This window comes from Caretta caretta, chromosome 17, assembly GCF_965140235.1.
Source record: "Caretta caretta isolate rCarCar2 chromosome 17, rCarCar1.hap1, whole genome shotgun sequence".
In the NCBI taxonomy this organism is placed as follows: Eukaryota; Metazoa; Chordata; order Testudines; family Cheloniidae; genus Caretta; species Caretta caretta.
In genome coordinates, this window is record NC_134222.1 from 585,695 (window position 1) to 601,137 (window position 15,443).

General features: G+C 51.4%; 1 protein-coding gene across 3 annotated transcripts in view; it reads left to right on the plus strand.

The window, feature by feature from the left end:
- The window catches only part of LOC125623931 (apoptosis-inducing factor 3), a 20,031-nt gene extending 4,856 nt beyond the window's left edge, over positions 1-15,175 (plus strand). Inside the window, exons 1-19 of one of the 3 annotated variants that reach the window (XM_048824084.2) lie at positions 1,036-1,930; positions 3,637-3,730; positions 4,285-4,394; positions 6,948-7,057; positions 7,921-7,965; positions 8,063-8,144; positions 8,326-8,438; positions 9,396-9,482; positions 9,937-10,028; positions 10,230-10,360; positions 11,016-11,131; positions 11,669-11,740; positions 12,066-12,129; positions 12,730-12,806; positions 12,895-13,012; positions 13,459-13,557; positions 14,039-14,114; positions 14,805-14,909; positions 15,042-15,175. In XM_048824084.2, coding sequence (XP_048680041.2) covers positions 3,669-3,730; positions 4,285-4,394; positions 6,948-7,057; positions 7,921-7,965; positions 8,063-8,144; positions 8,326-8,438; positions 9,396-9,482; positions 9,937-10,028; positions 10,230-10,360; positions 11,016-11,131; positions 11,669-11,740; positions 12,066-12,129; positions 12,730-12,806; positions 12,895-13,012; positions 13,459-13,557; positions 14,039-14,114; positions 14,805-14,909; positions 15,042-15,075 — 1,593 coding nt within the window. In that variant the 5' untranslated portion in view covers positions 1,036-1,930; positions 3,637-3,668 and the 3' untranslated portion in view covers positions 15,076-15,175. Of the gene's footprint in view, positions 1-1,035; positions 1,931-3,636; positions 3,731-4,284; positions 4,395-6,947; positions 7,058-7,920; positions 7,966-8,062; positions 8,145-8,325; positions 8,439-9,395; positions 9,483-9,936; positions 10,029-10,229; positions 10,361-11,015; positions 11,132-11,668; positions 11,741-12,065; positions 12,130-12,729; positions 12,807-12,894; positions 13,013-13,458; positions 13,558-14,038; positions 14,115-14,804; positions 14,910-15,041 lie in introns of those variants that run through there. The other 2 variants (XM_048824083.2, XM_048824085.2) reach the window with 2 other exon arrangements.
- Positions 15,176-15,443: the final 268 nt, after the last annotated feature.

Below are 15,443 nucleotides of genomic sequence, written 5' to 3' on the forward strand. Positions count from 1 at the left end.
TATAGTCTGTGGACCAGGATCATAAGAGCAGATGTGGAATTTGTCTTGGAACTCTTGAGACCAAAAGAAATTTGTACTTAAAGTTTTGCACATGACTGTGCACTTGCTCTCTCCATGGTAAAATTAGTGATTGTTCACAAATGGAAAATATGGGGGCAGATCCTCTGGTCCAGCCAAGCTGAGCTCAGTTTAGGATAGAAGTAGGGAAGGCCCAAAAATGACTTTAAAGTGGGTGCTAGTTTGGTCCCTGGTGTAAAGTAGAGCAGAGTGAAGGTATGCTGGAAGGGCATAATGAGTGGGGTCCCGCAGGGATCAGTTCTGGGTCCGGTTGTGTTCAATATCCTCATCAATGATTTAGAGAATGACATAGAGAGTACACTTATAAAGTTTGTGGACAAAGCCAAACTGGGAGGGGTTGCAAGTGCTTTGGAGGATAGGATTAAAATTCAAAATGATCTGGACAAACTAGAGAAATGGTGTGAAGTAAATAGGATGAATGCAAAGTACTTCACTTAGGAAGGAACAATCAGTTGCATCCATACAAAATGGGAAATGACTGCCTAGGAAGGAGTACTGCAGAAAGGAAGCTGGAGGTCATAGTGGATCACAAGCTAAATATGAGTCAACAGTGTAATGCTGTTGCAAAAAAACAAACATTCTGGGATGTATTAGCAGGAGTGTTGTAAGCAAGACACGAGAAGCAATTCTTCTGCTCTGATTAGGCCTCAACTGGAGTATTGTGTCCAGTTCTGGGCACCACATTTCAGGAAAGATGTGGACAAATTGGAGAAAGTCCAGGGAAGAGCAACAAAAATGATTAAAGGTCTAGAAAACATGAGCTATGAGGGAAGATTGAAAAAATTGGGTTTGTTCAGTCTGGAAAAGAGAAGACTGAGGGGGACATGATAACAGTTTTAAAGTACATAAAAGGTTGTTACAAGGAGGAGGGAGAAAAATTGTTCCCGTTAACCTCTGAGGACAGGACAAGAAGAAACAGGCTTAAATTGCAGCAAGGGCGGTTTAGGTTGGAAGGCTTGGGGACACATTGCCTCTCTTTCTGAGCCAAATAGTTTTCTACTCCCCCTCCACAGAGGCTAACTGCTACACCAATGTGAAAGGAGAACACAGCCTGGCCTGCAGCTGGCATGGTGGGGTCTGTGGTATGTTGGTGCCCAAACTCTCCCTCAGCTCTTCATTGAACACCAGTCACCTGGAGCCAGGGGTCTCATCCAGTCAGAGGCAGCATTTGGTACCTAGTGCTTGCTGGTCAGAGGTGCTGAACACCTGAGACTCTCACTGCATTCAAGGGGAGCTCGCAGAGGCTCAGCACTTCTGGAAAATCGGACTGCATGGTTATAGGTGCCATACAAATACCTCAGATACCAACAGCTTGTCAAGCAAAGTCCTAGGTAATACAGTATACCGTGCTAGGTCTTTGCAAAGGCTCAGAAAGAGGCTAATGTGACCCCAAGAGATGGAGAGAAATTGCATTTGCACAGTCTTGTTTTCTGAACTATTTTGCATATGATGAAATATCAAGATTTTATACCACACCCAGGCACAGCTAGCCGATAAGCCTTTGTACTTCAGTCAGACCTTTTCATCTTCAAGTAAATGAATTTCATTAGCAACAGAAGCAGAATAATTATAGAAATTGCACTTGAACTCTTGCTCAGTCATTCCCCCTCATTATCCATTAAACCAATGACACACTCCCCTTCCCAAAGGGGGAGGAGCATAACTCCTCATTGCCAGGATACAGACCTCTTGTGACTGACAGGGATATTGTGTAACTTGTTGAGGGCAGCAATCCAGATGTGCATTCGCTGCAGGAGACAGGGACAGACTTGTCTCTCTTGACACACACCAGGTGCAATACAGGAGGTTTCAATTTCTTAATTCTGGTGAGGAAAAACACTTCGGAGCTCATGTGAGTATTTATGATTCCTTTCTGCAGGGTAAATGGAAATGATAATGACATCCGTGTGGGGTGGGTGCTCCATGGCCAGGCTTTTGAGGTAGAAGTCTCAGGAGTTAAATTGTTGTTCCTGTAAGAATGAGTTGCACCTTTTTGTGGTGAATCAATCTGCTTCTGTTTATGTTTCATCTCCCTTGATGCACCAACCACAGACCTCACTTTGAAGCAGCTTCACTGCCTGCTCCAGGGACTACTCACCAGAGGAAAAAAATTGATTTAATTCCACAGGTCTCTGCTATCTGCTCTCTGTCTCTAGTTTACGGATTACCAAGACAGCATCAAAACTAAACAGGCAAGGCTCCTAAGTACTGCTGGGCAAAAAATTCTGACCAAAACTTTTTTTTAACTGAAAAATGCATATTTGGGTTGACTGAAACATTTTACAAATTTCTGCAAGTTGTGCCAAATTGTTTTGGCCCCCCAAAAGTCCAAACGTCTCGATTCTACATTTTCAAAATTAAACCTTTTTTCCCCCTATTCAAAATGACTTTTTGTTTTGAATTTTGCTTCAATTGTATTCTAAAAAGTAAAAAAAACAAAACATGAAACTAAACAAAATGAGTCATTGAACCAGAATTAAATGTTCAACTTTTTTTGTTTCAGTGAAAAATGCTTGTTTTGGACCAACCCAAATGACATTTCATATCAATGTTTCAGGTCAGCTACAACTGAAAAATCAGTTATTCTCCCAACGCTACTCCTAGATTCCTTTCAGGCTATAAGCCCTGTTTGGTTATATTGTTCCCAGGCAAGGTCACGGTTAGCACTAAACAACTAATACGTGTCACAGGTGCAACACTTCCATTTAGACCAACTACTGCAGAAATCTTGGTTTCGTGGTGATTGTGCTGTAATCACCTGCCCTTTTGTGGGCTAGAGGAGGGGGTGAGTCCCCCTGCCCTGTTGCTCCTAGGCCCTCATTCCCATCACCCAGCGGCAGGGCCCCACCCTGCCCTGCCCACAGAGGCCTGGCTTTCTCCCAGTTCCCAGGTACCCTCACCTCTATCGGTACCATTACCTCAGGCTGTGAGCGAGGCCCCAGCCCCGCCCCGCCCACCAGGGCTGAGGCACTGGCCTTTCTCACCCACGCTCTCATCCCAACTGCCTCTGCCATGAAGCTTTCTGGGCTCCAGACTTGGGGGCCTGCCTGCTCTGGGCCCAGAGCTGGGGGAGCCTACCTGCTCCGGGCTGTCGAACTACTCCTGCACAGAATGGCTATGCCTGCAGTTCTGGCCCCTCTGTTTCCAGAGGAGGTCATGCCTTGGGCCAGGGCCAGTGAGCAGGGTGATTTGCTGAGCACTGGCTTTAGGAGCCCCTCTGTGGGGTTCTGGTGCATTTTTTGGGGGGGAAAGTGTAACAGAGGGTGGAAGGGGAACAGGGCCTGGCTGCCAGCCCAAAGGGCCCGGGGCCGCAGTTGTGGTGTCACACTCCCACGGTGCACCATCAGGCTGAGACAGGTCTGCAATCTGCCCGGCAGCCTAGGTCACTCTGGGGCCTGTGTCCTCATGCTGAGGTGCATTGTCACATGGTGATGAGATCATAACACAGATGTCCCATCAGCAACTCTGAGAGCAAAACAACCGAGCAGCAGCCTTTCCAGAATGCTCTGCTGCAGCACCCCATTCCCCATCCCTAACTCCTCTATGCTCTGTCTTCAGCCGGCCAGCCGCTGAGACGGGCACCCACAAGCATGGACACTGAAGACAGCATCACGGAGCAGGTCTGCCAGGAGTCAGAGGTCCAGGATGGCGAGTGAGTGTCAGATCATGGCAGGTTGGGGGTAACGTGAAAAGCCAGTTCCCATCACCTGCACTTGCTGACAGACCTGACCCAGGCCCTCTCCAGCTGAACTCAGCCCAACCTCTGTGTGACACCCAGTAAACCCCCCAGCCCCACCCGCATCCCCTGCTGGCACCCTGCATTAGCACATGGGGAGAGTGGGTCCTGCCTCAGCAAAGCGGGCCAAAGAGGTGGGTGTGCTGGGGGCTTCTGTTCCTGTTCTGCGCCTCAGCAACAAGGCTTCATTTAAGAGGTGGCTTGGCTGGGACTCCTGTGAACCAAGGAGGAGGAGGCAGGTTAGGAAGAAGACAGCTCCGCAAAAGCCCACTGAGAGGCTGTAGGGGGCCTGGAGCCAAAGAAACATCAGCCCCATTGCCGTGGTTATTGGAGGCTCTTGTGGGACAAGCGAGGAGTCAGGTATGGCAGCCTTCTCCTCCAGCTGCCCCCGGGTGGGCTGATTCTGATCCCACTGCTCCCTGTGGTTGCCCCACCGTCCAGGGGTCCAGGCTTGTGCTTGTCTCCTGCAGGCTGCGGGAAGTGGAGGTTGCAGGCCACAAGGTGTTGCTGGCGAGGAGTAAGATGGAGTTCAGTGCTGTGGGGAGCAAGTGCACACATGCAGGAGCCTCTCTCAGCAAAGGTAAAACCCGGCGGGTATCTCCAGCTGCCAGGCAAAGCTCAGGCCATGGGCAAACGCAAGGTAGAGGCGAAGGTGTCAAAGGAGACACTGTGCAGAGGACGGGCAGCATCCCTCCAGGAGCTGCTGCTTTTCTAATGCTTCCGCCTAGCAGCCTAGCTTCTCATTCCCTTTCTCACTGCACCTGCCTTCTCCTCTCTGTGCAAAAGGGCAAGGGAAGCCCATGCTGTCACCCCCAAGTCAGGGACAGCCCAGCCCCACAGTGGGAAATGAACCAGGATTCATTCACCTGCTTTTCAGGGGGCTGCCTCAGCATGGTGCCATTGGCCTTGTCTCAAGTCACTGCTCTGGCCAAGCGCCCCCTGCTGGACTCTCACCAGACTGTTGTGTTTGGCTCCCTCCCCACACATACCAGGGCGCTTTACAGCAGGGGTTCGCACAAGAAATTTTTTGGTGGCCTCAGAGTGCGGCCACCGACTATTGCTGGTGGCCGCTCTGACAATTTTTCCTAAAATACTCGATTAACTTTAGGAAAAACAAATAAATATGTCCAAATCAATGTAATTTATTTATGTAGGGTTTTTTGCAGACTTGATAATAAAAATAATGTACCATTTTCTTTAAACAGAACAGAAACAAATAATGTGTTTTGCACGTTCTTGTCCCTTTCTGTTGTTGTTTCTTTTGCTTTTTGTGGTTGCTTATTTTTTTAAGACTTGCTAGGTAGTATGTCTGTTTCTGTGAAAAGTGATTAGTATTTTATTAATATCACTTTTCACATCAAGAGACTTGCTAGCTAGCAGGGTGGCAGTGAAAAGTGATATTAACAAACATACAAATATCACTTTTCACAACAGACTTACTCAGCCCTGGCAAGCTGAGGGACAAATTAAGCCCTGGATGGGAAGGTGGGTAGAGAGGCAGTTGGGGATTGGGGGCGATGAGGGGGGGTGAGACCGGGGACCAGAGCCCTTCAGTTCCGCAGCCAGGGACTGGGGCTGGGGGATGCAGTGGGGGCTGGGGGCTGCTGAGGTCTGTTGGGGGGGGAGGTGAGCTTGGGGCTGGCAGTCACTGCCGCATGGCTGGGGGCTGGATCGTGTGGCCCCATGGCTGAAGTCTGAAACCCTGCAGCTGGGGGTCAGAGCCCGCTGCCACATGGCCACAGCCCGGGGCCAGACGAGGCTGCATGTTGGGGGGGGCTGAGTCTGGAGCCAGGGTCAGGGCTCAAAGCCCGTGGCCAGGGGATGGAGCCTGCCACCACATAGCTGAAGCCTGTTGCCCACCACCTCAGATCTGAAGCCCAAGCCCCACTGCCTGCCTGCTCCTCCAGCATTTGTGGCTCCAGAGGGGTACAGGGCCCAACCCCTGCTTGCAGCCCTGGGGGAGGGGCCACTGCTTTGCCCCCCTCATCACCACGCAGGAGGCCATGGCTGCACAAAGAGCCCCTGGTGGTCACATTTGAGAAACGCTGCTTTAAAGCCTCCCTTCTTCTGAATAGGCTGCAGCACTGGTTCTGTTTGGCCTCTTGGGGTTGCTTCCTGGGCACAGACTGTGATACCCCTTCATGGAAGTGGGACCCCATGCCTGGCTACCCTAGCCTCCCAGGACCCCCTTTTTTCAAGAGCTCCCACCTTGTGGGCACTTGGGTTCACAGCTTACCCTTTTAGAGACATGTGCCAATGGACTCAAACAGATACCTTGTGCACAGGGATTTTTGAAAACAATCACTCTTTACTAAGCTAAACAGTAACACCAGCATGCCATATCCTGCCTCAGTTTCCTCACCACTCGCAAGCATTCTTTGGGAACTGGGTAGTCTCCTAAGAAGTCCAGGGTCTTTCCTCTTTCCATTCCCTCCTGCACATGGCTTCTCCTCCAGAACATAGAGTTTCTCTCTCTCTCTCGCTCCCTCCCTCCCTCTCTCTCTCTCTCCCCCACAAGCAGTAGCTTTCAACACCCTGAAATGTGAGAGGCCCTTCTTTTTATAACTTTCCCCTTTGTCAGCTGACCTCCAATCAGCTTGAATTCTGCTCTACCAGATGATCAGTTGCCTTGTTACCAGCCCACCAGGCAAACTGGTTCTTCTGGGCAGTAGTCAGCTCACTGACCTAGGGGGCCTCCACTTGAATAGAAGGCCTAACAGTTTAACAACCCACCATTGTTAGTCCTGGGTCATCACCTCTGGAAATTTCAGCCCAAGCTGGAGGTAAAAAGACAGCAGAGGAACTAGATCAGCCTTGCACTCCAAATGGAGTTTGCAGTTCAGTCTAGATACATGAAGAGTCCATAATATCAACCAGAATTCATAAGTTGTACACAGGATTCCCCAAATGATCTCACCCATACAGTACTTCTCAAGGATAGTGAAGAGGTACACAGTGCTGCTTCACAACACCTAATGAGGTGGGCAAGAATCCTGAACCCAGTTTGCAGAAGTGAACAACTTACCCATGGTGCATCACATTACAGTCCAAGATGGGAATAGACTCCAGGAGTCCTGACAACAAGTTCTGTTCTACTCACTAGACAACACTTTCCTTGGTGTGTGACTTGCAGGAGTCTTGGCGGGTAACAGACTGCGCTGTCCCTGGCATGGTGCCTGCTTCAATATCAGAACTGGAGACATTGAGGAGTACCCAACTCTGGACTGTCTTCCCTGCTTTAAGGTGACATTATCCTTGTTACTTTTCATTCTACATCTCAGCTTGTTCTGTCTACTCTGTATTTGCTCCCCTTTTTGCCTCATCCATTCCAGTACCTGCCACTTTACATCCAGCTTGGGCCCTGGCCTCACCAGCAATTCTGTGGAAATGTTAGAATTCTCTTCCCTGGCCACCACTCTCCACAGTGGTTACTGAAGTACTGGTTTTCGGGACCATATGGCTCTAGGACCTAAATGCCTTTTCAGAAGCCTTGTTAGCCCCCTTGCCCCACATTGATGAGTAGAGCTTTTGCAAGGAAGAAGGATTTTCACAACTCTCTGAAAACAAATCATGTAATACTTCTGTAAGTGCTAGCAGGGTCTGTTTGAGCTGCTTTGGCATTGAAAGGTGCCTAAAAGTCACTCTGAACTTGTCAGATGGAGCGTGGTATTCTGTGGGCTTGGGTGATCAGCTGGACAGAAGCATCCAAATGTGACCTGCCCAAACCCACCTTCAGCAGAGGGGCACTAGCGCTCCTCACGCTTTAGAAGAGTGAAACATGAGACCGTCCAGCACGCTTTCTTTTCCCCTTAGGGCTGCTCTAGCTTTTTGCCTTTGAGAGACTCCTTAGGCTGAAAGCCCTGGGTTGCTTCTTTGGCATCAGCTTGCCTTATTAGTCCCACATGCTCATTGTGCCTTCACGGAAGACCATCCCACCTCCAGTGCCCACCCTCCTCCTCCTCAGTGCCGCTTGGCCCCAGAGTAACCCAGGCTTTGGTAGCAGCCATCTCTTGCAGGACACACACACTCCAAAGCAAAGGCTCCTCAGTAAATTCCCAGCAGCCTCAGCTGTGCACTGAAATCCCACTCTTCTTCGGTCTTTGCAGGTGCGAGTGGAAGACGGGAAGGTATTTATTACTGCAAAAAAAAAGGTACTGATCTCACCTGCTCTCACTGAGTAACCACAGCAAAGGTGGTCCAGGGACCAGTTGCCATTGTTTGAATAATTTCTTCTTTTCTTTCTACCAGGACCTTGAAAGTGACCGAAGGTTGAAGGCCATGAGTGAGCAATGCAAGAGCAACGAGAACACAATGCTGCTCCTGGGTGGAGGTCAGTGAATCAGAAGACAAAGTCTGAACACAAGCACCTGTGCTTTGGTTATGTAGCTTGTATGTCAGCCCCTCGGGCATATGCTGGGTCTGCTGGGCTCTTCTCCAGGGGTGCCAGGAGCGTTCCTCCTGCGTGGCTAGTAAGTCGTGCCAGAAGGGGTGAGACTCATGTTCTCTCACAGGTACAGCTGCACTGGTCTGTGCAGAAACACTTCGTCAGGAAGGCTTTACAGGCAGGATCATCATGGTAACCAAAGAAAAGCATGTCCCATATGACAGGACCCAACTAAGCAAGGTTTGTGCATGGCCAGAGCTTCTCTTAAGAACTGTGATTGAGGGGATGGACTGGGGAGGGTGGGGGGAAGGACAGGAATTAGTAAAAGCTTCAGTCAGTGAACCACAGTCAGAGCTCCAGCTGCTTCAGCAGAGCCCAGTTACCCAGGGCTGTGAGCAGAGCCTGGCTATAGGGAGGTTACATGGTTCAGCAGGTTTCAGAGGAGCAGCCGTGTTAGCTGTATCTGCAAAAAGAAAAGGAGGACTTGTGGCACCTTAGAGACTAACACATTTATTTGAGCATTCGATGAAGTGAGCTGTAGCTCACGAAAGCTCATGCTCAAATAAATTGGTTAGTCTCTAAGGTGCCACAAGTCCTCCTTTTCTCATTGTCCAGCAAATCATAGAATATCAGGGTTGGAAGGGACCTCAGGAGGTCATCTAGTCCCACCCCCTGCTCAAAGCAGGACCAATCCCCAATTTTTGCCCCAGATCCCTAAATGACCCCCTCAAGGATTGAACTCACAACCCGGGGTTTAGCAGGCCAAAGCTCAAACCACTGAGCTATCCCTCCCACCCAACTGTCCCTACCCACTCCCTACAGTGCCTCCTCGTGGGACAGCCTTGGCCAGAAGCAGTTCTGAGCCAGTGATCTTACCCCATTCCCTGCAGCCTCTCCTGCTATAGACATGGTTGGCTTGGGGGAGGGCAGTTCGGTTTACTAATAAGAAAACACATTGCCCATGGTTTCAGAGTAGCAGCCATGTTAGTCTGTATCCACAAAAAGAAAAGGAAGACTTGTGTTAGTCTCTAATGTGCCACAAGTACTCCTTTTCTTATTGCCCATTGCGAACATTTCCCATGAGGAAACTCCAGAAACCCAGATCCAGGTTGCAGCCCATGTGCTGTTAACCTCCTGCACAGCGCGACTGGCTTTGTGGAGCTGCTCCTCATTCCTGGTGCTTTGCTTCGCTTCCAGGCGATGGATAAGACACTAGAGAGCATTTACCTGCGGCAGCAGGACTTCTTTGAGGCTCATGGAGTAGAAGTTTGGACCGAAAAAGAGGTGAAGGAGCGGCAGCAGCTCACCTTTATCACAAGATCAGTCCTTGTCCCAAACACTGGCCTGGGAGCAGGGGACCATTGCTGCAGAATACTGTAGTTCTCCTCTGGAATGGTGGGTTGATTAGTCACTCTGTGTGGGCGCACACAGTGCATGTTGGGAGTCACACACCAAAGTCAGGGTTACCTGCTGAGCATTGGTACATGGGGGTAAACTAGTGGCAGACAGGCAGCAGTCCCATGGGAGGGAGGTGACTTTAGAAGGGGGCATATGGCACACTGGAGCTTTGGGTTCCAAACTGGGAAATGTAGCACTCTCCCACCTTGTACTTGGGTGCAAAGAGCAGACTGGGCTGGGGGCACACAGGTGCCTGCGTGGCTATGCACTGCATGTACTTAGGCAGGCTGTGGAATGGAGGAATGAGCAGTACGCTGCCCCGTGCCTTTCCTTGCTGCAGGTGGTGTCCGTGGACACACAGGGGCAGAAAACCCACTTCCAGGATGGGGCCTTCCAGAGGTACGACCAGCTCCTCATTGCAACAGGCAGCAGGTGAGAAAGCGAGGCAGCCATGTGTGCCTGGCACAGGGGCCTGAGATGGGCTGAGTGCAGCAGGCCTTTGACCTCTTCAGGGCGGTCAGCTCCCTGAGCCTCTGGGTGGGGTGGGTGCGTCTCTGTGCACACAGCGGATGGGCAGACACAGCTGTCTTTTAAGATGCATGGCAACTGTAACTGAAGTCTCCTCTCCTGCAGCCCCAGGCAGCTCCAGTGCCCCGGCTCAGACCTGGAGAATGTGTGTTCCCTGCAAACCCCAGAGGATGCTAACAGGATTCTCCACCTAGCAACTGGCAAGAGGGTGGTGATTCTAGGCGCGTCATTCATTGGTAGGAGACTGGCATAGCAGCTGCCTGACTGCACATAACAAGTCAGAATAGGGGTGGGGTCAGATCACTAATTATAAGCAGAGCCTTGAAATTTATTTTCACCATGTGTGCTGATTAACCAGTGGCCATTTGCCAATGGGTGGCTGCTCCCTGCTATTCTGGGCTGTGCATTACTCCATGGGGAGTGCCCGCCAAGCCATTCCTCTGGGAGTGCTAAGAACTGCAAACAGCACTTAGACCTGGAGGAAGGGGATTTATTTTATGGAGGTGTCCCTTCATCCTTCAGGAGTGCAGGCTGCCTCGTTCAGCACCACCTGGGAGAGTGGGGAAGGTTTGCTGTGCCCTGGGGAGGGAAACAGGCCAGACGTGCAGCTAGTGGGGTGCATAGGGGGATGGAGAAGTCTTTGCCCTTCCTGGTAGTTGGATCCCTGGTGAATCCCAGAAAGATTCAGGATACTAGAGACTGATACTTGAGGAGCCCCATGGCTCTATAAAAGCAGGCAGCAGGGGCAGCATCTCTGACGCCCTTCCCACCCCCCCGGGTAAAAGGTTTCCAGCTTCATCCCTATTTCTAGGGAGAAGGTTGGTGCTGGGGAAGGGGGGTGTGTGCGCATGCTTGTGCCAATTTCACTGCAGGTGTGTCCATTGTGTGCAGGGATGGAGGTAGCTGCCTTCCTTTCAGACAAGGCCAGCACCATCTGCGTGGTGGAAAGAGGGGAGTTCCCCTTCCAGGCAGTGCTGGGGCCTCAGGTCGGAGGCGTTGCCATGAAGGTATAATTAATAGCGGACAGAGAATGCACACAAATCCAAGTGGTGGGGAAGCCCTACGCTGACCTCATGAGCGCAAGCCTCCTGCCCACTCCGTGCCCGAGGCAACACTTACCCCTCCCTACCTGCCTTGCACACAGCTCCCTCACGTGCGCGCACACACAGGGGCTATTCCCAGCCACCCCTCCCTAGCCACACTGGTCTCCTCTCATCCCCTCTTGATTCTGGCCTCATCCTCACATCTCCCCCAAGCTAACAGTCCCACCTTATGTGCTAGGGCTCCCCTGTTCGAGCACAGGCTGGGGGCCCAGAAGGGGCATGGCTGTTCCTCCCTCAGCTGTAGGAGATGCCAGCTCTCTCATCCACAGGACCAACTTGGGGGGTACTTGGAGAACCCTAGTGGGCAGAGCTGGCCAGTGGCCCAGCTATTTGCCTGGGTTTCTGGAAGGGGAGGAATGTGTAATTGTTGAATTAATCAGGAATAGAACATTGATGAGAAGAGCCATTTTGGGCCAGGGTAATTCCTCTTCCTTGTTTCAGATGCTGCAGAATAAAAGAGTGAAATTCTACATGAAGGCTGAAATCTCTGAGCTGCGAGGAGAGAACAGAAAGGTTAGCAAGTCTTTAACACCAGCTCCACACCTGGACTGCTACCAAAATCTGCTTCCAATCTGGGCCTATACCATTCCACTCCCGTCCCGTGTTCCTTCCACAGCCCGTGTAATCTCCAGGCTCCCAGGCCACTAAACTCTACATTTGTATCACCTACAAAGGCACTAGCTTGCTCTCCACTGCCCCTAGGATCAGAGTCTCCTGGGCCCAGAAAAATGGATTGGGTGGTCCAGGGAAGCAAAGCGCCATAGCAAGGGCAGGCTGGGGGTGTCTGGGCGGAGGAGGTTCTGAGGCACCATCTCAGTGAATGGTGTCTGTTTCCTAGGTTACAGAGGCTGTTTTGGCCAGTGGAGAGACGCTACCTGCAGATGTTGTGGTGGTGGGAATAGGTAAGAGACTAAACAGTACGCCTTTGCTTTGTATAGACACCATCGTACTGATGCTGCCCCTCACCTTCCAGGACCTCTGCGTATCCAACACTAGCTAAAACCCAAAGCACTGCTGCCCACCGTAAAACAGAGCCTGGCTGGCTCACATTCCAAGACTAACTCCCAAGAGAATAATTACTCCCTCTACCCTAGCCCCAACCAACTCCAGCCCCCCCGAGATACCCTGAGCATGGCATGCTGGCGGCTTGATTGCCTTACACTCTCCCTTCCTATAGTACTGCTCCAGCAGTCCCCCTCCAGGGATCTGTTCTTACACCTATTGCGCCTGTTACCAAAATACCTTGCCCCGCTTAGAGCTGGGGTTTGGCTACCCCTCTTCAAGCTCAACCAGCCCCTGGCCTGTACCCCTCATGCAACTCTCACTGTCACCCTCACCTCCATATGCTGCTGTTTGTTCTTACTGCACTTTGCCCGACTCCAGCCCATGCTGGATTGAATGATACTTAAGCAGCTGTGCTCCCTCCTGCACTGGCCTATGTCACTCCTGCCACACCCCTTGCTTGGAGCCCAACTCACAAGTTTCCTCATCTTTCCCCAAAGGTGTCGCCTCCAACTCAGGGTTCCTGAAGGACACTTCAATTGCTCTGGACCGCAGAGGTGCCATCCTGGTGGATTTGGTGCGTAAGTTCCTGTGAGGCATGTACACATCACTTTTAAGGTGCCGCGCATATTAGTTCATTAATCGCACCCTTTCTCCCCTCTTAGTTCATGCAAACCAACATCCCAAGAGTCTTTGCTGCTGGGGATGTGACTTCATTTCCAGTCACACTGTTCGGTGGGACGACCGCCACCATCCGTCACTGGCAGATGGCACAGGCTCATGGTGAGGGACTGCAGGAGCAACAGCACTATTTGTGTCTGCCTCCTGTCCCAACACAGCTGGGAAAACAGGCTTGAGAAGTGGTCACTCAAGGCTGCAAGGGCTGTAGGACATGAAGAGCCACTGTCTATGCACCAGACCAGCTCAAGCCCCACTGATCAGCCCCAGCTCCACTGACCAGCTCACGTGCCATGCAATGGGGCCAGCTCTGACCAAATGGCAGAGGGAGGGAAGGGAAGGGGTCATGCACGTAGAGGTGGGTAGCTGCTCCAGCCAACCCAGCTGCCAGCACGAGTCAGTCGTTGGAAGCAATATCCTGCTTCCCACCTTGAGCCAGGACAGGAGACAGGCTTCATAAGCTGATGAACCTGAAGTTTTAAAAGTCTCCCCTGAAAGTATCTTCTGGAAAAATACATTTTCCCCTCCTGGGGTTTTCTGGGTCATTTCAGGTCACATTGCTGCTTTAAACATGCTGAAGAAGCAGAAGGCATTGCACACAGTTCCCTTCTTTTGGACCTCACTGCTCGGAAAAAGCATCCGCTATGCAGGTGGGAGGGGAGCAGAAAAGCTGGGACAACCGCTATTCCCCTGCCCCATACCTCTGCAGAGTTAGGTGCTCAGATACTGCAGGGATGGGGACCTAATAAGCACCCAGAGAGATGTTTGAACCATTCTCCAAGTCAATCAGAGAGAGTGAGGGTGAGAAGTCCCCCACCCCCAAGCCCCTTTTTTAATTTGGGGAAGCTATAGCTGAAAGTAGAAAACCCAGTGTCAAGTCATAGCCCAGGACACTAGAGTCAGAGGTCATGTCCCTGGGGCCCTGGAGACAAGGGTCACCCTCTCTCCCCTTGGCCATGGCCAGAGCCCTCACTGCATAGAGCATGCAGCCCAGCTCCTGCCTCAGGGTCTTTCCACTGGTCTACTGAGCAGTCTCCTCCCCCCACCCCCAAAGTTATTTGGTCATTAAGCTTAAGGGGCATGATGGCATTCACCCAGACCTAGGCCCCACTGCATCTTCTGTGTTTGCAGGCTATGGGAAAGGATACACAGATACTGTTGTGAAGGGAAATCTGGAGCAGCTGAAGTTCTTGGTCTTTTACATCAAGTGAGTGAATCTGTAACCCAATTAGCTTAGAACTCTTGGCAAGTCAGAGCCAAACCCGACCAGCATATCTGCCAAGAACTTACTCTTCCTGTGCAGAATGCAGCACAGACGTCCGTGGTGCTCTGGGGAACAGCCTGTATGCACCTCCTGGGGATGGTCCTTGGCAGTACTGCAGGGGCACGCTCCACACCATCCTTCCAAGGGTGTGTGCAACAGGGTTGCTGTCCATCCAGCTTCTGCACTGTGGCAGGGGCATGCACAGGAGGGAGGAACAGGCCCCCAAAGAAGAAGATTGGCAGATCTTTCAACAGCCTCCCTGATTTATAGAAAAGCTTCCTTTTGAGGTTCAATATTAAAACTGTAGGGTCCCAGGATTCAGAGACTGAGGCATATCAGCCCTGGAGAGAGGAAGGGAGAAGTAGGAAGCAGGACAGCATCTGTTTGCTCTGATTCTTAACATATTCAGTGCTTGATCCCCATGGGCACTGTGCATGTTAACAGACCCACACTTCGCCATGGACCAGCCTCCGCTGTCACTGCATATGGGGGATGCTAGCACCTGCCCAGCTCAGAGCCTATTAAAGCTGGCCCTGGACCAGCAGTCCCTCAAGCTCTTGGAGGCTGCAGTGCTCTGTCACTCAAGGGTATGGAGGGGAGAATCTCTCATTTGCTGAGGCTTTTCTCTTTCAGGGATGATTACGTGATTGCAGTAGCCAGCCTGAACTTTGACCCCATGGTCTCCCTGGTAGCCGAGGTCATGTACTCTGGCAGACAAATCTCAAAAGCAGAGGCCCAGTGAGTAACTCAGCTGACCCACTAAGTTCATGCCTCATGAGGTTACTGCTGCCTTGTTAGCATCAGCCCTGCCTGACCCAGAGCACTCGGTCACAGGCAGCCTTTTCCTCAGTGTCCTGTCTTCTGTTGCAGGTCCTCTGATACAACCTGGATGAAGCAAGCCTAACCCGAGACTGCCTAGGGGCTCAGTAAGACCCCCGCAGGCATAATCATTTCCCATACCCCGTCGTCCCACTTAGGAGAAATAAAAACCAGCATGAAATAGAGCAGGAGCCCTGCTTTTCTTGTCTGCAATCACAGCCACAGCATCCCTTCTCTTTACTTGGGGGCAGCAACCAGGAAAGTGTATTATTGGGGGCGGGGCGGGGGAGAGAAGAGAAGTGCCAGATCAACCAGACATAACTTGTCTTCTCTTCTGTAGCGGGAAAGCCGCTGGGCTGAAGAACAGCGGGCTGCCACGTTCTCCTGGAACTCAGCTGAATGGCGGCCAGGGCCAGGGCCTGAGCAAACAGGGGAAGCTCATATCCCCACCCT